The sequence below is a fragment of the Oncorhynchus keta genome, unplaced genomic scaffold (assembly GCF_023373465.1).
Source record: "Oncorhynchus keta strain PuntledgeMale-10-30-2019 unplaced genomic scaffold, Oket_V2 Un_scaffold_20464_pilon_pilon, whole genome shotgun sequence".
Taxonomy (NCBI): domain Eukaryota; kingdom Metazoa; phylum Chordata; class Actinopteri; order Salmoniformes; family Salmonidae; genus Oncorhynchus; species Oncorhynchus keta.
The window spans coordinates 545381-570229 of NW_026290858.1; the positions used below are offsets into that span (position 1 = coordinate 545381).

Consider the following 24849-nt stretch of genomic DNA (forward strand, 5'->3'; position numbering starts at 1 on the left):
TGTGTGAGTGGTTTGTGTGTCAATGTGTGGCTGTGTTGAGCGGCAGACAAGTGCGGCATAAAACAGGGTAGTAAACAGGATAGGTGGGAGGATACAGGAAGGGTGGGTGTGTGTGTATGTGTTGTGTGCGTCGTTGCGTGCATGCTCTGCGTGCGTGTGTGTGTGTGTTACTCAGCTTCCCAGGTTGTCTTGGCATGCAAGCTCTGTTGTTTCCAACCAGTTTCAGTCTCCTGTGTTGTCAACCATATATCAGTCTCCTGTGTTTACAACCATATATCAGTCTCCTGTGTTTACAACCATATATCAGTCTCCTGTGTTTACAACCATATATCAGTCTCCTGTGTTTACAACCATATATCAGTCTCCTTGTTTACAACCATATATCAGTCTCCTGTGTTTACAACCATATATCAGTCTCCTGTGTTTACAACCATATATCAGTCTCCTGTGTTTACCATATATCATTCATTATCTGGATAACCTGATGTCTGCCAAATACTGAACAGGATAATGTTATGGAACAGTGTTCTTACACTCAGCAGCACGGTATGAGGGATGTACGACTGACCTGGCAATGACACATGTTACGCGCACAGCAACAGCATCCCAGCAGCACCTGCCCCAGCTCCCACCAACAGAACAGCACCTGGTAACCTACGGTCAGAAGGATGAGACATGAAAGAGACCGGGAGACCAGCTCTCTCTCACTTGTTTCTGTCTGTTCCACTTCAGCTCCATCTGTCTTTCTCATTACCTGTCCAGGTGTGTCTTACCTATTATGGAACTGTCTAAGCTATCCTTCCTCAGAGGATTCTGTTAGCTGTCTCCATCTATCTTTCTCTTTACCTACCCAGGTGTGTCTTACCTGTGGAGGTGGCACAGAGTTGCAGCCTGGCAGAGTCCTGACAGTTGGAGCTGTCCCTATTTATCTCTCACCTGACCCTTTACCTAGCCAGTGTGTCTTACCTGTGGAGGTGGCACAGAGTTGCAGCCTGGCAGAGTCCTGACAGTTGGAGCTGTCCCTATTTATCTCTCACCTGACCCTTTACCTAGCCAGGTGTGTCTTACCTGTGGAGGTGGCACAGAGTTGCAGCCTGGCAGAGTCCTGACAGTTGGAGCTGTCCCTATTTATCTCTCACCTGACCCTTTACCTACCCAGGTGTCTTACCTGTGGAGGTGTCTTACTTGTGGTGGTGTGTCTTACCTGTGGAGGTGTGTCTTACCTGTGGAGGTGTCTCTTACTTGTGGAGGTGTGTCTTACCTATGGAAGTGTGTCTTACCTATGGAGGTGTGTCTTACCTGTGGAGGTGGGTCTTACCTGTGGTGTGTCTTACCTGTGGAGGTGTGTCTTACCTGTGGAGGTGTGTCTTACCTGTGGAGGTGTGTCTTACTTGTGGAGGTGTGTCTTACCTATGGAGGTGTGTCTTACCTATGGAGGTGTGTCTTACCTGTGGAGGTATGTCTTACCTGTGGAGGTGTTTCTTACCTGTGGAGGTGTGTCTTACCTGTGGAGGTGACACAAAGCTGCAGACTGGCAGAGCCCTGAGAGTTGGAGCTGAGGCAAAGTGCAGTGGGCGTGTCTTCTTGTGATTGACGGATGGTGAGAGTACTCCTGAGGCCAATTCTGCCCAGAGGCTCCTCCCTGATGGCCGTGGCTGTGGAATGATTGACATGTCGGCCAGACAGACGCCACTGCACCAAGGGGGCGGGGTTAGCGTGGCTGTCACAGGTACAGCTGACCTGAGATCCGGAGTGGAGGCAGCGAGAGGAGGATGAGATCTGAGGAGCAACTAGAAAGAAGAGACAGAAGAACAAGGAGAGGAATTAACATTTCCTATTCAAGTTTGACCTTCATCCTTATTTTATAGTTTATGAAACTTTGATAACTCATACTGTTTCATTAATTGCTATTATAACTGTTTGCATATCCTACTAAAACAATAACATTAGGGGTTATACCGACTATAACTACAAAATGTTCTGATTTTTGGAGGAGAAAAACTGCTAATCCCCTGCACATTGACTGCTATAATACATTACTTTAATTCTACTTGTTAATCCAACCCTGAGCCTGCTATGGCTTTTATAGCCTATTGACACTTCTGGCCACTAACAATACTGGCCAAATGTAGTGGAAGCTATAAGCTACATACCTGAGATAACCAGTATAGGCCTACTATACTACTATAACTATTATACCTACTATAACTACCTATAACTATTTACCTAATTATAACTATTATACCTATTATAACTATTATAACTATTATACCTACTATAACTATTATAACTACTTAACTATAACTCTATAACTATTATGTTTCATTAATTGCTAACTACTAAACTATTATTTATAATTGACTATAGCCTAAAACTACTATAAAATCTAGGGTTACAATACTTACAACAATGTCCCTATAACTACTATAACTACCAACTAGGGTAACACTACTATAACACCTGGTCAACAGCCACTATAACTACTATAACTATTAGCCTACTAAACTTAAAAAACAGAAATTCCTATTATAATAATTCTACTAAAACATACTATTAGTGTAATACATAACTTTATACCTATTATAATTCTTGTTAACTCCAACCGCTAACTACTATACCTACTTTATTAAAATAGGCTTTAACTATTAACCTAGCATAACTATTATGTTTCTACCTCTATTTTTACTATAACTAAAGCTACTGCAACTACTATACCTAATAACTATTATGGCTACTATAACTACTATAACTACTGGAAGCTACTATAACTATTATACCACTATAACTACTATTACTACTGAGGACAGACTACTATAACCCAGCCACAAAACTACTATTACAAACACTAACCAGCCAACTATTAGAGGACCTACTTACACAAGTCAGAAATAGAATAAAATTAATCACTTACCTACTATGATGATAATCTTCATACTGGTTACCACTCACACTACCCCAGTTAACTAATAAATGTTTGTTTTGTTTGATAAAGTCCCTCTTTATATCAAAAACCTATAACTATTATACCTTTGTTTGTTAGTAATACCTACTGTCTCATAACTATTATAACTATTATACCTACTATAACTACAGAACTGAAACACAACAAAACAGAAATTCTCATAATAAACATACATAAAAGAAATACTATAATAAACATACATAAAATATACAGGTGTTATACATCGGCTAAAAGATCAACTTCTTGTTAATCCAACCGCTGTGTCAGATTTCAAAAAGGCTTTACGGGGAAAGCATACCATGTTTCTGCCTCATTTTTAAGAGTAAAAGCCTGCAACAATACCTAAAGACTGGCCAAATGTAGTGGAAGCCATAGGGATCGTGAACTGGGTCATACGTCTTTGTATGGTGGGTAGGCTTTCAAAGGAAAAACAGCCATTTCAAAATAATAGCATTTCCTGGATGGATTTTGCTCAGGTTTTTGCCCTGCTATATCAGTTCTGTTATACTCACATACATTATTTTAACCGTTTTGGAAACTTTGGAGTGTTTTCTATAAAATAATACCAATTATATGCATATCCTAGCTGAGTAACAGGCAGTTTACATAGGGCACCTCATTCATCCAAACAACTCAATTCTACCCTCGGCCCCAGAAAGGTGAAAAAAAAACAACTGAATATTTTGGGAGAGTTACGGAATTTTGCAACCTCACTTACACTCCATAGATGCGTTTGTAGTAGCTGACTGATCCTCTCCATGATGATTCTGGGCTTTACAGTAGTATTCTCTTCCGTCAATAACATTCATTGTGGCCTGGATTAGTTTTTGTCCAGAGGCCACAAAGTCCTCCTTCCCCTCTCTCACTGAGTACCAGCGGTAACTGGTCACTGGTGGGTTGGCATCGCTGCTGCAGGTCAGAGTCACTGAACTGTCCTCTAACACAGAATCAGAGGGACTCACAGATACTGACGTGTTCCTGGGAGGATCTGGAGGGGAAGGACAGAATTACCATCAGCTCTGAAAGCACAACAATTGATACTACGACTACTATAACTATTATACCTACTATAAGTATTATAACTACTATAACTACTATAACTACTATAACTACTATAACTACTATAACTACAACCACTACTATAACTATTATACCTACTATAACTACTATAACTATTATACCTACTATAACTACAACCACTACTATAACTACTATACCTACTATAACTATTATACCTACTATAACTATTATACCTACTATAACTACTATAACTACTATAACTACTATAACTACTATAACTACTATACCTACTATAACTACTATAACTACTATACCTACTATAACTACTATAACTATTATACCTACTATAACTACTATAACTATTATACCTACTATAACTACTATAACTACTATAACTACTATAACTACTATACCTACTATAACTACTATAACTACTATACCTACTATAACTACTATACCTACTATAACTACTATAACTACTATACCTACTATAACTACTATAACTATTATACCTACTATAACTACTATAACTACTATAACTACTATAACTATTATAACTATATAACTACTATACTACTATAACTATTATAACTACTATATAACTACTATAACTACTATACTATAACTATTAACTACTATAACTACTATACTATAACTACTATAACTACTATAACCTACTATAACTATTATAACTACTATAACTACTATAACTACTATACTATAACTACTATAACTACTATAACTACTATAACTACTATAACTACTATAACTACTATAACTATTATACCTACTATAACTACTATAACTACTATAACTACTATAACTATTAACTACTAACTACTATAACTACTATAACTACTATAACTACTATAACTATTATACCTACTATAACTACTATAACTACTATAACTACTATACCTACTATAACTACTATACTATAACTACTATAACTACTATAACTATTATACCTACTATAACTACTATAACTATTATACTATAACTACTATAACTACTATAACTACTATAACTACTATAACTACTATAACTACTATAACTACTATAACTACTATAACTACTATAACTATTATAACTACTATAACTACTATAACTATTATAACTACTATAACTACTATAACTACTATAACTATTATACCTACTATAACTACTATAACTACTATAACTACTATAACTACTATAACTACTATAACTATTATACCTACTATAACTACTATAACTACTATAACTATTATAACTACTATAACTACTATAACTATAACTACTATAACTACTATAACTATTATAACTACTATAACTATTATACCTACTATAACTATTATAACTATTATACCTTATAACCTACTATAACTACTATAACTACTATAACTATACTATACCTACTATAACTACTATAACTACTATAACTACTATAACTACTATAACTATTATACCTACTATAACTACTATAACTACTATAACTACTATAACTACTATAACTATTATAACTACTATAACTACTATAACTACTATAACTATACTATAACTACTATAACTACTATAACTACTATAACTATACTATAACTATTATACCTACTATAACTATACTATAACTATAACTACTATAACTACTATAACTACTATAACTATTATAACTACTATAACTACTATAACTATTATACCTACTATAACTACTATAACTACTATAACTACTATTATACCTACTATAACTACTATAACTACTATAACTACTATAACTACTATAACTACTATAACTACTATAACTACTATAACTACTATAACTACTATAACTATTATACTACTATAACTACTATAACTATACCTACTATAACTACTATAACTACTATAACTACTATAACTACTATAACTATTATAACTATAACTACTATAACTATTATAACTACTATAACTACTATATACTACTATACTACTACTATAACTATTATAACTACTATACTACTATAACTACTATAACTATTATACCTACTATAACTACTATAACTATTATACCTACTATAACTACTATAACTACTATAACTACTATACTACTATAACTACTATAACTACTATAACTATTATACCTACTATAACTACTATAACTACTATAACTACTATAACTACTATAACTACTATAACTACTATAACTATTATAACTTATACCTACTATAACTACTATAACTATTATACCTACTATAACTACTACTATAACTATTATAACTACTATAAACTATATACTACTATAACTATTATACTATTATAACTATAACTACTATAACTACTATAACTATACTATATACTACTATAACTACTATAACTACTATAACTACTATAACTACTATAACTATTATACTACTATAACTACTATAACTATTATAACTATTATACCTACTATACTATAACTACTATAACTACTATAACTACTATAACTACTATAACTACTATAACTATTATAACTATAACTACTATAACTACTATAACTATAACTACTATAACTACTATAACTACTATAACTACTATAACTATTATACCTACTATAACTATACTATAACTACTATAACTACTATAACTATTATACTATAACTACTATAACTACTATAACTACTATACTACTATAACTATACCTACTATAAACTAACTATAACTACTATAACTACTATAACTACTATAACTACTATAACTACTATAACTACTATAACTACTATAACTACTATAACTATTATAACTACTATAACTACTATAACTACTATAACTACTATAATTATACTATAACTACTATACCTACTATAACTACTATAACTACTATAACTATTATAACTACTATAACTATTATAACTATAACTACTATAACTACTATAACTATTATAACTATTATACTATAACTACTATAACTACTATAACTACTATAACTATACTATAACTACTATAACTACTAACTACTATAACTATTATAACTATTATACCTACTATAACTACTATAACTACTATAACTACTATAACTACTATAACTACTATAACTACTATAACTACTATAACTACTATAACTACTATAACTATTATACTATACTATAACTATTATACTACTATAACTACTATAACTATTATACTATAACTATAACTACTATAACTACTATAACTACTATAACTACTATAACTACTATAACTACTATAACTACTATAACTACTATAACTACTATAACTACTATAACTACTATAACTATTATACCTACTATAACTACTATAACTACTATACTACTATAACTACTATACCTACTATAACTACTATAACTATTATACCTACTATAACTACTATAACTATTATACCTACTATAACTATTATAACTACTATAACTACTATAACTATTATAACTATAACTACTATAACTACTATAACTACTATAACTATTATACTATAACTACTATAACTACTATAACTACTATAACTATTATACCTACTATAACTACTATAACTACTATAACTACTATAACTACTATAACTATTATACTACTATAACTATAACTACTATAACTATATACCTATATATACTATAACTATTATACCTATAACTATTATACTACTATAACTATTATAACTACTATAACTACTATAACTACTATAACTACTATAACTACTATAACTACTATAACTAACTACTATAACTATTATACCTACTATAACTACTATAACTACTATAAACTATAACTACTATAACTATTATAACTACTATAACTATTATACCTACTATAACTACTACTATTATACCACTACTATAACTACTATAATACTATAACTACTATAACTACTATAACTATTATACTACTATAACTACTATAACTACTATAACTACTATAACTACTATAACTACTATAACTACTATAACTACTATAACTATTATAATAACTATTATAACTATTATACCTACTATACTATTACTATTATACCTACTATAACTACTATAACTACTACTATAACTACTATAACTACTATAACTACTATAACTACTATAACTATTATAACTACTATAACTACTATAACTACTATAACTACTATAACTACTATAACTACTATAACTACTATAACTACTATAACTACTATAACTACTATAACTACTATAACTATTATACCTACTATAACTACTATAACTACTATAACTACTATAACTACTATACCTACTATAACTACTATAACTACTATACCTACTATAACTACTATAACTACTATACCTACTATAACTACTATAACTATTATACCTACTATAACTACTATAACTATTATACCTACTATAACTACTATAACTATTATACCTACTATAACTACAACCACTACTATAACTACTATAACTACTATAACTACTATAACTACTATAACTACTATAACTACTATAACTACTATAACTATTATAACTACTATAACTACTATAACTACTATAACTACTATAACTACTATAACTACTATAACTATTATACCTACTATAACTACTATAACTACTATAACTACTAGAACTATTAGAACTACTAGAACTATTAGAACTACTAGAACTATTAGAACTACTATAACAACTACTATAACTATTAGAACTATTAGAACTACTAGAACTATTATTATACTACTACTACTACTATATACTACTACTATTATAATTACTATAACTACTATTAGAACTACTATAACTACTATTATAACTGCTATAACTACTATAACTACTATAACTACTATAACTACTATAACTACTATAACTATTATACCTACTATAACTACTATAACTACTATAACTACTATAACTACTATAACTACTATAACTACTATAACTACTATAACTACTATAACTACTATAACTACTATAACTACTATAACTACTATAACTATTATACCTACTATAACTACTATAACTACTATAACTACTATAACTACTATAACTACTATAACTACTATAACTACTATAACTATTATAACTACTATAACTACTATAACTACTATAACTATTATAACTACTATAACTACTATACCTACTATAACTACTATACCTACTATAACTATTACTAACACCATTACAACAGACCTTTGTGGAATTACTAGCCTGTGTTTATCAGATTGTGTTTATAATCAGTGGTTCCCAGACATGGTTGTGCCATGACCCAACAAGGGCCATTTAAATGTTGATCCATGGGATAATGGAAGTAATGTGGTTTACCAGATCTAGAATTTAAGTGGGTGACCCTCCAAAATACTCATTGCCTGGTAAACATTACCACTGACTTGCATCAACAATATGGACCTGTCCCATTTGGGGGCACATTACGTGATGTTTATGATATTAAAACGTACACTGAATGTCGAGCTGGATCGTTGTTGAGGTGTCCGATCCGTGTTGATTTTTAGCTACGCAGAAGTACTGTGTATTACCATGGACATTAGCTACTGTGTACGTCTGTTCAACTCCTATCACACAGCGTGTTTCGCTCTCGTCGACTGAGTACCAGTTATAGCTGGACACTGGTGGGTTGGCATCACTGATGCAGGTCAGAGTCACTGAACTGCCCTTCAACACGGGACCAGAGGAATTCACTGATACTGACGTGTTTCTGGGAGGATCTGGAGAGATAGATTGGTATCTGCATTAATACACAACAAGAAGAAGAAGAAGAAGAAGAAGAAGAAGAAGAAGAAGAAGAAGAAGAAGAAGAAGAAGAAGAAGAAGAAGAAGAAGAAGAAGAAGAAGAAGAAGCGACTGAGTACCAGTTATAGCTGGACACTGGTGGGTTGGCATCACTGATGCAGGTCAGTGAACTGAAGAACAAGAAGAAGAAGAAGAACAAGAAGAAGAAGAAGAACAAGAAGAAGAAGAAGAAGAACAAGAAGAAGAAGAAGAAGAAGAAGAAGAACAAGAAGAAGAACAAGAAGAAGAAGAAGAAGAAGAAGAAGAAGAAGAAGAAGAAGAAGAACAAGAAGAAGAAGAAGAAGAACAAGAAGAAGAAGAAGAAGAAGAAGAACAAGAAGAAGAAGAAGAAGAAGAAGAAGAAGAAAGAAGAAGAAGAAGAAGAAGAAGAAGAAGAACAAGAAGAAGAAGAAGAACAAGAAGAAGAACAAGAAGAAGAACAAGAAGAAGAAGAAAAAGAAGAAGAAGAAGAACAAGAAGAAGAACAAGAAGAAGAACAAGAAGAAGAAGAAGAAGAACAAGAAGAAGAAGAAGAAGAAGAAGAAGAACAAGAAGAAGAAGAAGAACAAGAAGAAGAACAAGAAGAAGAAGAAGAACAAGAAGAAGAACAAGAAGAAGAAGAAGAAGAAGAAGAAGAACAAGAAGAAGAAGAAGAAGAAGAAGAACAAGAAGAAGAAGAAGAACAAGAAGAAGAACAAGAAGAAGAAGAAGAAGAAGAAGAAGAACAAGAAGAAGAAGAAGAAGAAGAAGAAGAAGAACAAGAAGAAGAAGAAGAACAAGAAGAAGAACAAGAAGAAGAACAAGAAGAAGAAAAAGAAGAACAGCATTGTTGAATAACTGCCAAAAATGTTTGGCGATGGTTGAATTGGTCTTGTAGCTACAGTATACATACACTGTACAACCACTTCTATCAGCGTTGAGTTCTGTCCTCCGTGGTCGTTTCTGCCCTCACAGTAAAACTGGTGGACTTCTGCAGACACACTGGTCTCAAGCCTCGTCCCAACCCCAAGCCGTGTCGCCTGGTCTCCCTTCACACTGTACCAGGTGAAGCTGCTTACTGGTGGGTTGCCATTGCTGCTGCAGGTCAGAATCACCATCGCACCATCAAACACGGGTCCAGATGGGGTGACTGACACAGACATGGTTTTAGGACCATCTGGAGGGAAATAGACAATACACATGTTATACTGTATGTATATATATATATGCCATTTAGCAGACGCTTTTATCCAAAGCGACTTACAGTCATGTGTGCATACATTCTACATATGGGTGGTCCCGGGAATCGAACCCACTACCCTGGCGTTACAAGCGCCATGCTCTACCAACTGAGCTACAGAAGGACCGTGTGACCTGTGTGACTCAAGGCTTCATTAGCCTCCTGAGCTAAAGCCTTTTTAACACCAGTATTATATAGGCTTATGTATCTTTACAGACTCGAGACTATATTAGTCTACTGAGCTAAACCCTTGTAAGTGAACAGCTAAAATAGTTTTTATTGACTAATTCTATTTTTATCAATGTACCTATCGGGCTTCAGGAAGAAGCATAGCACAATTACAGCAGCCATGAAGGTTTTAAATGATATCACTGAAGCCCTTGACAAAAAACAGCACTGTGTCTCACTTTTTACTGATCTCTCTAAGGCTTTTGATACAGTTGATCATGCTATACTAAGGCAGAGATTGTCGAGTGGAGGTCTTTTGGAGCATACAGTTGCATGGTTTGCTAACCATCTGTCTGATAGAACTCAGTGCACTCTGTTGGATGGGCTCATGTCTGTTAAATTGTCTGTCTGTAATGGTGTGCCCCAAGGCTCTGTACTTGGTCCTCTCTTATTCACTATTTATATAAATGATTTAGACAACAATGTCCAAAATGCGCAACTTCATTTTTATGCTGATGATACTGTTATTTACTGTTGTGCCTCGTCTCTTACAAAAGCTTTCCAGAACTTGCAAACTGCTTTTTATACTGTTCAACATAGCTTATCCTCAATACTGACAAAACTAAACTAATGGTGTTTTCTATTGCAAGAGACCTCTGAACTTGTCACCTGTTATTACCTGGCAAGGAGATTGAGACTGTAACCTCATATAAATATCGTGGAATATTTTATTGATGACGGCCTCACTTTCAAATTGCATATTCAACAGCTTCAAAAAAATTTAAGATGAAATTGGGATTTCATTTTAGGAATAAGGCCTGTTTTTCTTTTGACGACAGAAGGAGGCTAGTATCAGCTACATTTATGCCTTTACTAGACTATGGGGATATTTTATATATGAATGCTTCCGCTCAGTGTTTGAGATCAATTGACACCCTTTACCAAGGCACTTTGAGATTTATTTTAAACTGCAACACCTTTACGCACCACTGCACTTTGTATACCAGGGTTGGCTGGTCTACTTTTATTTACAAAGCCATTTTGGGTTTACTACCTTTTTATTTGTGCATTTTTATTGTTCAGAAATATGGTGGGTCGTCTCTTCGTTTCTCAGGACTTGCTAACTGTTCGAAACGTCCAAACTGAATTTGGTAAAAGGGCTTTTATGTCCTCTGCGCCATCGTCTTGGAACACCTTACAAAATACTTTTAAACTGGAAGAACTTGTCCCGATTGGTGTTTTTAAATCACTGATGAAGGATCTTGAGACTGATTCCCTGACCTGTCAATGTCTTTAATTAGCTGTTTTATACTCTTGTGAATTCAATGGTTTTTACTAGATTACTTGTAGTTTTTCTTGTTGTTTGTCTGTAATTTTGTAAAGACTTGGTGCTGCCTATCTTGGCCAGGACGCTCTTGAAAAAAATATTTTAAATCTCGATGAGCCCTTCCTGGTTAAATAAAGGTTACATTTTTAAAAAGACATAAAGCCTTGTTGATATTTATAATATAAATGACATTTACACTTTTAGCCAAAGCAACTTACAGTCATGCGTGCATACATTTAACATATGGGTGGTCCCCCCGGGAACTGAACCTACAACCCTGAACGGAGGGAGTGCTATGCTCTACCAACTGAGATACAGAGGGCCACAGACAAGCTTACTGTACTCTGGTTCTTTGAACACACTCCACTACACTTACACCACACAGTTACTTTAGTGATCGTTGAATTATGTGCTCCACACGTATTCTGGGCTTCACAGTAGAAGTGGGTATTGTCCGCCCAGATTTTGGTCCTCAGGACCGGCCCATAGCCTGTAGATCTGGTGTCACCCGCTCTCACTGAGTACCAGCGGTAGCTGATCCCTGGCGGGTTGGCATCGCTGCTGCAGGTCAGAGTCACTGAGCTGCCCTCTAACACTTCGCCAGAGGGAATCACAGATACTGACGTGTTCCTGGGAGGATCTGGAAGGAAAACAAAACATAAAAATGATCACCTTATCATGTCAACAAATTAATAGAACCAATTAATGTCAACAAATTAATAGAACCAATTAATGTCAACAAAACAGCAACAAACACAAAAAAAACAGTTTGATCTGACAGATTATATATATTTTTAATTAAGAATACACTCCAATAAAAAAGGTCAGAGGTGAGGGTGATTTTTTTAAATATATTTTTTATTTGTATTTATCCGTTATTTTACCAGGAACACGTTCTCATTTACAGCAACGACCTCGGGAATAGTTACAGGGGAGAGGAGGGGGATGAATGAGGGGAGAGGAGGAGGATGAATGAGGGGAGAGGAGGAGGATGAATGAGGGGAGAGGAGGAGGATGAATGAGGGGAGAGGAGGAGGATGAATGAGGGGAGAGGAGGAGGGATGAATGAGGGGAGAGGAGGAGGGATGAATGAGGGGAGAGGAGGGGATGAATGAGGGGAGAGGAGGGGATGAATGAGGGGAGAGGAGGAGGATGAATGAGGGGAGAGGAGGAGGATGAATGAGGGGAGAGGAGGAGGATGAATGAGGGGAGAGGAGGAGGGATGAATGAGGGGAGAGGAGGAGGGATGAATGAGGGGGAGAGGAGGGGGATGAATGAGGGGAGAGGAGGAGGATGAATGAGGGGAGAGGAGGAGGATGAATGAGGGGAGAGGAGGAGGGATGAATGAGGGGAGAGGAGGAGGGATGAATGAGGGGAGAGGAGGGGATGAATGAGGGGAGAGGAGGAGGATGAATGAGGGAGAGGAGGAGGATGAATGAGGGGAGAGGAGGAGGGATGAATGAGGAGAGGAGGGGGGAAGAGGGGGAGGAGGAGGATGAATGAGGGAGAGGAGGAGGATGAATGAGGGGAGAGGAGGAGGATGAATGAGGGGAGAGGAGGAGGGATGAATGAGGGAGAGGAGGAGGATGAATGAGGGGAGAGGAGGGGGGATGAGGAGGGGGATGAATGAGAGGAGGAGGGATGAATGAGGGGAGAGGAGGAGGATGAATGAGGGGAGAGGAGGAGGATGAATGAGGGGAGAGGAGGAGGGATGAATGAGGGGAGAGGAGGAGGGATGAATGAGGGGAGAGGAGGAGGGATGAATGAGGGGAGAGGAGGAGGATGAATGAGGGGAGAGGAGGAGGGATGAATGAGGGGAGAGGAGGGGATGAATGAGGGGAGAGGAGGAGGATGAATGAGGGGAGGAGGAGGGATGAATGAGGGGAGAGGAGGAGGGATGAATGAGGGGAGAGGAGGGGGATGAATGAGGGGAGAGGAGGAGGGATGAATGAGGGGAGAGGAGGAGGGATGAATGAGGGGAGAGGAGGGGGATGAATGAGGGGAGAGGAGGGGGATGAATGAGGGGAGAGGAGGGATGAATGAGGGGGAGAGGAGGAGGGATGAATGAGGAGAGGAGGAGGGATGAATGAGGGAGAGGAGGAGGATGAATGAGGGGAGAGGAGGGGATGAATGAGGAGAGGAGGAGGATGAATGAGGGGAGAGGAGGAGGGATGAAGGAGGGGGGGAGGAGGGGATGAATGAGGGAGAGGAGGGGGATGAATGAGGGGAGAGGAGGGGGATGAATGAGGGAGAGGAGGGGGATGAATGAGGGAGAGGAAGAGGATGAATGAGGGGAGAGGAGGAGGATGAATGAGGGGAGAGGAGGGGGATGAATGAGGGGAGAGGAGGAGGGATGAATGAGGGGAGAGGAGGAGGATGAATGAGGGGAGAGGAGGAGGGATGAATGAGGGGAGAGGAGGGGGATGAATGAGGGGAGAGGAGGAGGGATGAATGAGGGGAGAGGAGGAGGATGAATGAGGGGAGAGGAGGAGGGATGAATGAGGGGAGGGAGGAGGAGGGATGAATGAGGGAGAGGAGGGGGATGAATGAGGGGAGAGGAGGGGGATGAATGAGGGGAGAGGAGGGGATGAATGAGGAGAGGAGGAGGGATGAATGAGGGGAGAGGAGGGGGATGAATGAGGGGAGAGGAGGGGGATGAATGAGGAGAGGAGGAGGGGGAGGGGAGAGGAGGAGGGATGAATGAGAGGAGGATGAATGAGGGGAGAGGAGGAGGATGAATGAGGGGAGAGGAGGAGGGATGAATGAGGGGAGAGGAGGAGGATGAATGAGGGGAGAGGAGGAGGGATGAATGAGGGGAGAGGAGGAGGATGAATGAGGGGAGAGGAGGAGGATGAATGAGGGGAGAGGAGGAGGGATGAATGAGGGGAGAGGAGGGGATGAATGAGGGGAGAGGAGGGGATGAGGGGAGAGGGGGATGAATGAGGGGATGAATGAGGGGAGAGGAGGGGGATGAATGAGGGAGAGGAGGAGGATGAATGAGGGGGAGGAGGGGGGAATGAAGAGGAGGGGGAGAGGAGGAGGATGAATGAGGGGAGAGGAGGAGGGATGAATGAGGGAGAGGAGGAGGGATGAATGAGGGGAGAGGAGGGGGATGAATGAGGGGAGAGGAGGAGGGATGAATGAGGGAGGAGGGAATGAGGGGAGAGGAGGAGGGATGAATGAGGGGAGAGGAGGAGGGATGAATGAGGGGAGAGGAGGAGGGATGAATGAGGGGAGAGGAGGAGGATGAATGAGGGGAGAGGAGGGGGATGAATGAGGGGAGAGGAGGGATGAATGAGGGGAGAGGAGGAGGATGAATGAGGGGAGAGGAGGAGGGATGAATGAGGGGAGAGGAGGAGGGATGAATGAGGGAGGGAGAGGAGGAGGGATGAATGAGGGGAGAGGAGGAGGATGAATGAGGGGAGGAGGGGGGATGAATGAGGGGAGAGGAGGGGGATGAATGAGGGGAGAGGAGGAGGGATGAATGAGGGGAGAGGAGGGGGATGAATGAGGGGGGGAGGATGAATGAGGGGAGAGGAGGAGGATGAATGAGGGGAGAGGAGGAGGGATGAATGAGGGGAGAGGAGGAGGGATGAATGAGGGGAGGGGAGGGGGGATGAATGAGGGGAGAGGAGGAGGATGAATGAGGGGAGAGGAGGAGGAGGAATGAGGGGAGAGGAGGGGGATGAAGGAGGGGGAGAGGGAGGAGGGATGAATGAGGGGAGAGGAGGAGGGATGAATGAGGGGAGAGGAGGAGGATGAATGAGAGGGGAGAGGGGAGGGATGAATGAGGGGAGAGGAGGGGATGAATGAGGGGAGAGGAGGGATGAATGAGGGGGAGGGAGGAGGAGGATGAATGAGGGGAGAGGAGGGATGAATGAGGGGAGAGGAGGAGGATGAATGAGGGGAGAGGAGGAGGAGGGATGAATGAGGGGAGAGGAGGAGGGATGAATGAGGGAGAGGAGGGGATGAATGAGGGAGAGGAGGAGGGATGAATGAGGGGAGAGGAGGGGGATGAATGAGGGGAGAGGAGGAGGGATGAATGAGGGGAGAGGAGGAGGATGAATGAGGGGAGAGGAGGAGGGATGAATGAGGGGAGAGGAGGAGGGATGAATGAGGGGAGAGGAGGAGGGATGAATGAGGGGAGAGGAGGGGCCTGAATGTTGCAGCCTGAATATAAAATGAATTAAATTGAGACGCTGTGTCATTGGCCTACCCACAATACACCAGAATGTCACAAGGGAAATATACTCTTATGGATAATTTTTATTTTTTTTATAAGTATTACAAATGGAAAGCTGAAATGTCTTGAGTCAATAATGATTCAAACCATTTTGTTATGGTAATCCCTACATAAGTTCAGTAGGGAAAATGTGCTTAACACTCCGTGTGGAAATTATAGTGTTCAACGTGATTTTTAAAGGACTTCCCCATCACTGCACCCCCCAACACATGCAATTATCTGTCAGGTCCCTCAGTCGAGCAGTGAATTTCAAACAGAGATTCAACCACAAAGACCAGGGAGGTTTTCCAATGACTCGCAAAGAAGGGCACCTATTGGTAGATGGGTCAAAATTAGAAAAAAAAGCAAGACATTGAATATCCCTTTGAGGAAACTGCTCAGGGATTTCACGATGAGATCAATGGTGACTTTAAAACAGTTAAAGAGTTTAATGGTTGTGATAGAAAACAGAGGATGGATCAACAACATTGGAGTTACTCCACAATACTAACCTAAATGACAAAGTTTAATGGCTGTGATAGGAGAACACTGAGGATGGATCAACAACATTGTAGTTACTCCTCAATACTAACCTAAATGACAGAGTTTAATGGCTGTGATAGGAGAGAACTGAGGATGGATCAACAACATTATAGTTACTCCCCAAAACTAACCTAAATGACAGAGTGAAAAGACGGAAGCCTGTACAGAATGGAAATCCCTGAGTGGTTTCCTTCCTCTCCTGCGACCGAGTTTGGAAGGACGCCTGTATTTTTGTAGTGACTGGGTGTATTGATACACCATCCAAAGTGTAACTAATAATTTCACCATGCCCTAAGGGAGTGTGAGGAAGTCATAAAAAAAAATCAACCTTTACTTAAATTATGCAACACTTCCAGTAACATCTGGCACAAATACAACATATTTTAGACCATGCCCCCAAATATGCTAATAAGCCCCAACACTTCCAGTAACATCTGACACGAATACAACATCTTTTAGACCACGCCCCCAAATATGCTAATAGGCCCCAACACTTCACGTAACATCTGGCACAAATACAACATATTTTAGACCATTCCCCCAAATATGCTAATAATCTCTCCGCCAGCACATTGCCCCACCCACATTTCAAGGTTCAGAAATGATTGTTCCTTACATTGAATATATTGGGTAGAAAATGTCCCATTATACTACATCTTTACCCATGAAGGCACTGACCATTAGCATGTGAGTTACCTAACAACCATAAATGCATCTAAAGTATCATATATGTACGGAGCATTCAGAACTGCCACCACCATGCTTCACCGTAGGGATGGTGCAAAGTTTCCTCCAGACGTGATGCTGCGACCACCATGCTTCACCGTAGGGATGGTGAAAAGATTCCTCCAGACGTGATGCTGCCACCACCATGCTTCACCGTAGGGATGGTTCAAGGTTTCCTCCAGACGTGATGCTGCCACCACCATGCTTCACCGTAGGGATGGTGCAAGGTTTCCTCCAGACGTGATGCTGCCACCACCATGCTTCACCTGTAGGGATGGTGCAAGGTTTCCTCCAGACGTGATGCTGCCACCACCATGCTTCACCGTAGGGATGGTGCAAGGTTTCCTCCAGATGTGATGCTTGGCGTTCAGGCCAAAGAGTTCAATCTTGGTTTCATCAGACCAGAGAATCTTGTTTATTGTGGTCTGGTGCCTTTTGGCAAACTCCAAGTGCCTTGTCATGTGCCTTTTACTGAGGAGTGGCTTCCGTCTGGCCACTCTTATCATAAAGTCCTGATTGGTGTAGTGCTGCAGAGATGGTTGTCCTTCTGGAAGATTCTCCCATCTTCAAAGAGGAACTCTGGAGATCTGTAAGAGTGACCATCGGGTTCTTGGTCATCTCCCTGACCAAGGCCCTTCTCCCCCGGTTGCTCAGTTTGGCCGGGCGGCCAGCTCTAGGAAGAGTCGGTTCCAAACTTCTTCCATTTAAGAATGATGGAAGCTACTGTGTTCTTGGGGACCTTCAATGCTGCCAGAATCTCAAGGATGATCAATGGAAACAAGATGCACTTGAGCTGAATTTGGAGCTTCATAGCAAAGGGTCTGAATACTTAAGTAAATAAGGAATTTCTGTTTTTAATTTTAAACCGCCTGTTTTTGCTTAGTCATTATGGGTTATTAGATGAGGGGGGGGGACATTATAATTTCATCCATTTTAGAATAAGGCTGTAACGTATGCTACATGGAACCAGAGGGTTCTTCATGAGAGGATTATAAACCAAAAAAGGGTTGTACCTGGAACTCAAAAAGGTTCCCCCATAGGGACAAATGACAGATTGTCTATTGTTTTTAATCTTTTAACGATCTTTCTCAATCGTCATCATACCCGCAGAGCCGGTGGTGTAGCGGGAAATTCAGTTCACTGGCAACAAAGAGGTTGTGAGTTCAAAGTCCCAGTGAGATTGACTCCCAAGTAATCAGAATACAGTAAGTAATCAGAATACAGTAAGTCATCAGAATACAGTAAGTCATCAGAATACAGGAAGTAATCAGAATACAGTAAATCATCAGAATACAGGAAGTAATAAGAATACAGGAAGTAATCAGAATACAGGAAGTAATCAGAATACATTAAGTAATCAGAATACAGTAAGTAATCAGAATACAGGAAGTAATCAGAATACAGGAAGTAATCAGAATACAGGAAGTAATCAGAATACAGTAAGTAATCAGAATACAGGAAGTAATCAGAATACAGTAAGTAATCAGAATACAGGAAGTAATCAGAATACAGGAAGTAATCAGAATACAGGAAGTAATCAGAATACAGGAAGTAATCAGAATACATTAAGTAATCAGAATACAGTAAATCATCAGAATACAGTAAGTCATCAGAATACAGCAACATACTGTCCTTAACAGTAATAATTCCTTAAAAATGCAGCAATGTTTTGTATATTTACCATATTTCCACTGCAATCAGTAACTGGGATTGTTTTTCTTATAGTGTAATGAAGAACCCTCTGGATCTATCAGTGTAATGAAGAACCCTCTGGTTCTATCAGTGTAATGAAGAACCCTCTGGATCTAGCAGTGTAATGAAGAACCCTCTGGTTCTATCAGTGTAATGAAGAACCCTCTGGATCTAGCAGTGTAATGAAGAACCCTCTGGCTCCATCAGTGTAATTAAGAAGCCTCTGGTTCTATCAGTCTAATGAAGAACCCTCAGAACCCTCATAAATCTAGTCTTTAGCCACACCCCACCAGTGAAGTAGTTCTGACCCACTGTTTGGAATACACTGATCTGAATACTCACTGGTGCAGACCGTTCCTTCCACCCCACCATGACACAGGGTACCTGAAACACACAGCAGTTCACTATCAGGACCGGACAGCAGGGTTTGGGGTCAATTCCATTTCTATTTGACCCCAACCCTGCTGGATAGATGGCTTGGACAACAAACTACTAAGTTAGTAAAAAGATTAACAGTTTATAATTATTAAACTGCTTGACCATAGACCATAGACCATTGACCATTACATTTGACATAATCTGGGGCTGTATTTATAAATAAATGCTCATCTAGGATTAGGTTCCTCCTGTTAATGTCATCTTTATTGATTTATTCTGATCTAAAAGGCTAAACTGATCCTAGATAAGCAGTCCTACTCCGAATCGCTTTAGAAATATGGCCCCTGAAATGTCCTGGACCTGCCCACTGCTCTTAGTGATCTGACAGGATGTTTTCATTTCAAGCTAAATTCCAAGAAATTGATTACGTTGTGACTGGGAGGAAACAGGCAAAACAGCAGTTTTTATGGAACTGAGTTAGTGGTCTCTGTTCCCAGGGCTGGGTTCAACAGAACTGAGTTAGTGGTCTCTGTTCCCAGGGCTGGGTTCAACAGAACTGAGTTAGTGGTCTCTGTTCCCAGGGCTGGGTTCAACAGAACTGAGTTAGTGGTCTCTGTTCCCAGGGCTGGGTTCAACAGAACTGAGTTAGTGGTCTCTGTTCCCAGGGCTGGGTTCAACAGAACTGAGTTAGTGGTCTCTGTTCCCAGGGCTGGGTTCAACAGAACTGAGTTAGTGGTCTCTGTTCCCAGGGCTGGGTTCAACAGAACTGAGTTAGTGGTCTCTGTTCCCAGGGCTGGGTTCAACAGGACTGAGTTAGTGGTCTCTGTTCCAGGGCTGGGTTCAACAGGACTGAGTTAGTGGTCTCTGTTCTCAGGGCTGGGTTCAACAGAACTGAGTTAGTGGTCTCTGTTCCCAGGGCTGGGTTCAACATAACTGAGTTAGTGGTCTCTGTTCCCAGGGCTGGGTTCAACAGAACTGAGTTAGTGGTCTCTGTTCTCAGGGCTGGGTTCAACAGAACTGAGTTAGTGGTCTCTGTTCCCAGGGCTGGGTTCAACAGAACTGAGTTAGTGGTCTCTGTTCCCAGGGCTGGGTTCAACAGAACTGAGTTAGTGGTCTCTGTTCCCAGGGCTGGGTTCAACAGAACTGAGTTAGTGGTCTCTGTTCCCAGGGCTGGGTTCAACAGAACTGAGTTAGTGGTCTCTGTTCCCAGGGCTGGGTTCAACAGAACTGAGTTAGTGGTCTCTGTTCCCAGGGCTGGGTTCAACAGAACTGAGTTAGTGGTCTCTGTTCCCAGGGCTGGGTTCAACAGAACTGAGTTAGTGGTCTCTGTTCCCAGGGCTGGGTTCAACAGAACTGAGTTAGTGGTCTCTGTTCCCAGGGCTGGGTTCAACAGGACTGAGTTAGTGGTCTCTGTTCCAAGGGCTGGGTTCAACAGGACTGAGTTAGTGGTCTCTGTTCTCAGGGCTGGGTTCAACAGAACTGAGTTAGTGGTCTCTGTTCCCAGGGCTGGGTTCAACATAACTGAGTTAGTGGTCTCTGTTCCCAGGGCTGGGTTCAACAGAACTGAGTTAGTGGTCTCTGTTCTCAGGGCTGGGTTCAACAGAACTGAGTTAGTGGTCTCTGTTCCCAGGGCTGGGTTCAACAGAACTGAGTTAGTGGTCTCTGTTCCCAGGGCTGGGTTCAACAGAACTGAGTTAGTGGTCTCTGTTCCCAGGGCTGGGTTCAACAGAACTGAGTTAGTGGTCTCTGTTCCCAGGGCTGGGTTCAAGAACTGAGTTAGTGGTCTCTGTTCCCAGGGCTGGGAACTGAGTTAGTGGTCTCTGTTCCCAGGGCTGGGTTCAACAGAACTGAGTTAGTGGTCTCTGTTCCCAGGGCTGGCTTCAACAGGACTGAGTTAGTGGTCTCTGTTCCCAGGGCTGGGTTCAACAGAACTGAGTTAGTGGTCTCTGTTCCCAGGGCTGGCTTCAACAGGACTGAGTTAGTGGTCTCTGTTCCCAGGGCTGGGTTCAACAGGACTGAGTTAGTGGTCTCTGTTCCCAGGGCTGGGTTCAACAGGACTGAGTTAGTGGTCTCTGTTCCCAGGGCTGGGTTCAACAGGACTGAGTTAGTGGTCTCTGTTCCCAGGGCTGTGTTCAACAGGACTGAGTTAGTGGTCTCTGTTCCCAGGGCTGGGTTCAACAGAACTGAGTTAGTGATCTCTGTTCCCAGGGCTGGGTTCCCAGGAGCTGGCTGTTCCCAACAGGACTGAGTTAGTGGTCTCTGTTCCCAGGGCTGGGTTCAACAGGACTGAGTTAGTGGTCTCTGTTCCCAAGGCTGGGTTCAACAGAACTGAGTTAGTGGTCTCTGTTCCCAGGGCTGGGTTCAACTGAGTTAGTGGTCTCTGTTCCCAGGGCTGGGTTCAACAGAACTGAGTTAGTGGTCTCTGTTCCCAGGGCTGGGTTCTGAGTTAGTGGTCTCTGTTCCCAGGGCTGGGGAACTGAGTTAGTGGTCTCTGTTCCCAGGGCTGGGTTCAACAGGACTGAGTTAGTGGTCTCTGTTCCCAGGGCTGGGTTCAACAGGACTGAGTTAGTGGTCTCTGTTCCCAAGGCTGGGTTCAACAGAACTGAGTTAGTGGTCTCTGTTGCCAGGGCTGGGTTCAACAGAACTGAGTTAGTGGTCTCTGTTGCCAGGGCTGGGTTCAACAGGACTGAGTTAGTGGTCTCTGTTCCCAGGGCTGGGTTCAACAGGACTGAGTTAGTGGTCTCTGTTCCCAGGGCTGGGTTCAACAGAACTGAGTTAGTGGTCTCTGTTCCCAGGGCTTGGTTCAACAGAACTGAGTTAGTGGTCTCTGTTCCCAGGGCTGGGTTCAACAGGACTGAGTTAGTGGTCTCTGTTCCCAGGGCTGGGTTCAACAGGACTGAGTTAGTGGTCTCTGTTCCCAAGGCTGGGTTCAACAGAACTGAGTTAGTGGTCTCTGTTCCCAGGGCTGGGTTCAACAGGACTGAGTTAGTGGTCTCTGTTCCCAGGGCTGGGTTCAACAGGACTGAGTTAGTGGTCTCTGTTCCCAGGGCTGGGTTCAACAGAACTGAGTTAGTGGTCTCTGTTGCCAGGGCTGGGTTCAACAGAACTGAGTTAGTGGTCTCTGTTCCCAGGGCTGGGTTCAACAGGACTGAGTTAGTGGTCTCTGTTCCCAGGGCTGGGTTCAACAGGACTGAGTTAGTGGTCTCTGTTCCCAAGGCTGGGTTCAACAGAACTGAGTTAGTGGTCTCTGTTCCCAGGGCTGGGTTCAACAGGACTGAGTTAGTGGTCTCTGTTCCCAGGGCTGGGTTCAACAGGACTGAGTTAGTGGTCTCTGTTCCCAGGGCTGGGTTCAACAGAACTGAGTTAGTGGTCTCTGTTGCCAGGGCTGGGTTCAACAGAACTGAGTTAGTGGTCTCTGTTGCCAGGGCTGGGTTCAACAGAACTGAGTTAGTGGTCTCTGTTCCCAGGGCTGGGTTCAACAGGACTGAGTTAGTGGTCTCTGTTCCCAGGGCTGGGTTCAACAGAACTGAGTTAGTGGTCTCTGTTCCCAGGGCTGGGTTCAACAGAACTGAGTTAGTGGTCTCTGTTGCCAGGGCTGGGTTCAACAACCCAATACAATACTGACACTGAAGGAATACATATCACATCATAACCTACGTTTATTGACAAATTGATCATTTTTGAATTCCTCTAAAAATGGAAAAATTCTTCCTTCTCAAACTTGACCTGAACATATATTAGAAAGAAATGTAGCAAATGAAATAAAAACCTGTCAGCAGCCAGCCCAGAAAGATGAGTCTCTCTGCGCCTTTCATCTCTGCCCGGGGTGAGACACACACACACACACACACACACACACACCACACACACACACACACACACACACACACACACACACACACACACACACACACACACACACACACACACACACACACACCACACACACACACACACACACAACGATATAATCAGCAGACACTCTCACTACATGACCATCAAAAAGGCACAATTAGTCATCATTGTAAAACAAATAAATAATAATTATCACATCAAAAAAAAGTTTAAACTAAATAATATAAGTTCCTATAACATCCATACATGTTCAACCATTCATTGTTGTTTTTGTCACACTGATTTATTGTAAGTACACAATAAATCAACCTACCATGTAAAAGTTTCCAACACCTAGAAATGTTTTTTTTAAAACACACAAAAAAATGTAAAAACTCAACGATTGTCCTAATGATAATTCCTCTGATGGAAATGGTGGTCCTTCTCATTCTTCACCCAGACGCGGAGTGGTCCCGTCGTCAAGCACGAATACAGACAAAACTTACATCATTAGTATCCATCAATAGCGTTCAAATAAATGGAAAAGGAATAGACCGAGGGCTACATCTGCTGGCTGTTCAATACAATTATCTCAGCTACTAAAAACGGGGGAATTTCAACCCGTGTTATGTGCACGTCAATGAAACGTAAATTCACTCTTTGTTTTATGCGCATTTCTCTCTACCCGTATTCTGACCTTGAATTTAAGCATGATAATAGCATACAAATCACAAAGGGCACGAATCTGATTTAGGACATTAAAAATGCCTTTCTTACAAAAATCCTTTTCTACCCACTTCTCAGTAGTTGAGGGCATTTTAACAGACATTTGCAGACATGGTTCCATTTGCTCGCGCTGAATACATTTACCTACACCGCTGAAAACACTCCCACTTGCTGGCCAACAGATTGTCTCATGGAGTTTTCATTCAATAGGGTTTTCAGTACATTTACCTTAATTATCCCTTTAAAGCTGCAATATTTTTATTTTTATTTTTATTTTTTATTTCACCTTTATTTAACCAGGTAGGCTAGTTGAGAACAAGTTCTCATTTGCAACTGCGACCTGGCCAAGATAAAGCATAGCAG

General features: G+C 40.4%; 1 protein-coding gene across 1 annotated transcript; it reads right to left on the minus strand.

Annotated features, from left to right (window-relative positions):
• Positions 1–963: 963 nt before the first annotated feature.
• Positions 964–24274, minus strand: LOC118381566 (B-cell receptor CD22). Its single transcript, XM_052515071.1, has 8 exons — positions 24095–24274; positions 23696–23743; positions 19891–19932; positions 12742–13005; positions 10544–10807; positions 9321–9587; positions 3681–3950; positions 964–1790 (listed from the first exon to the last, which is right to left on the minus strand). Exons 1-8 carry the CDS (start codon positions 24207–24209, stop codon positions 1483–1485), a joined length of 1578 nt encoding a protein of 525 aa, XP_052371031.1. The 5' UTR covers positions 24210–24274; the 3' UTR covers positions 964–1482.
• Positions 24275–24849: the final 575 nt, after the last annotated feature.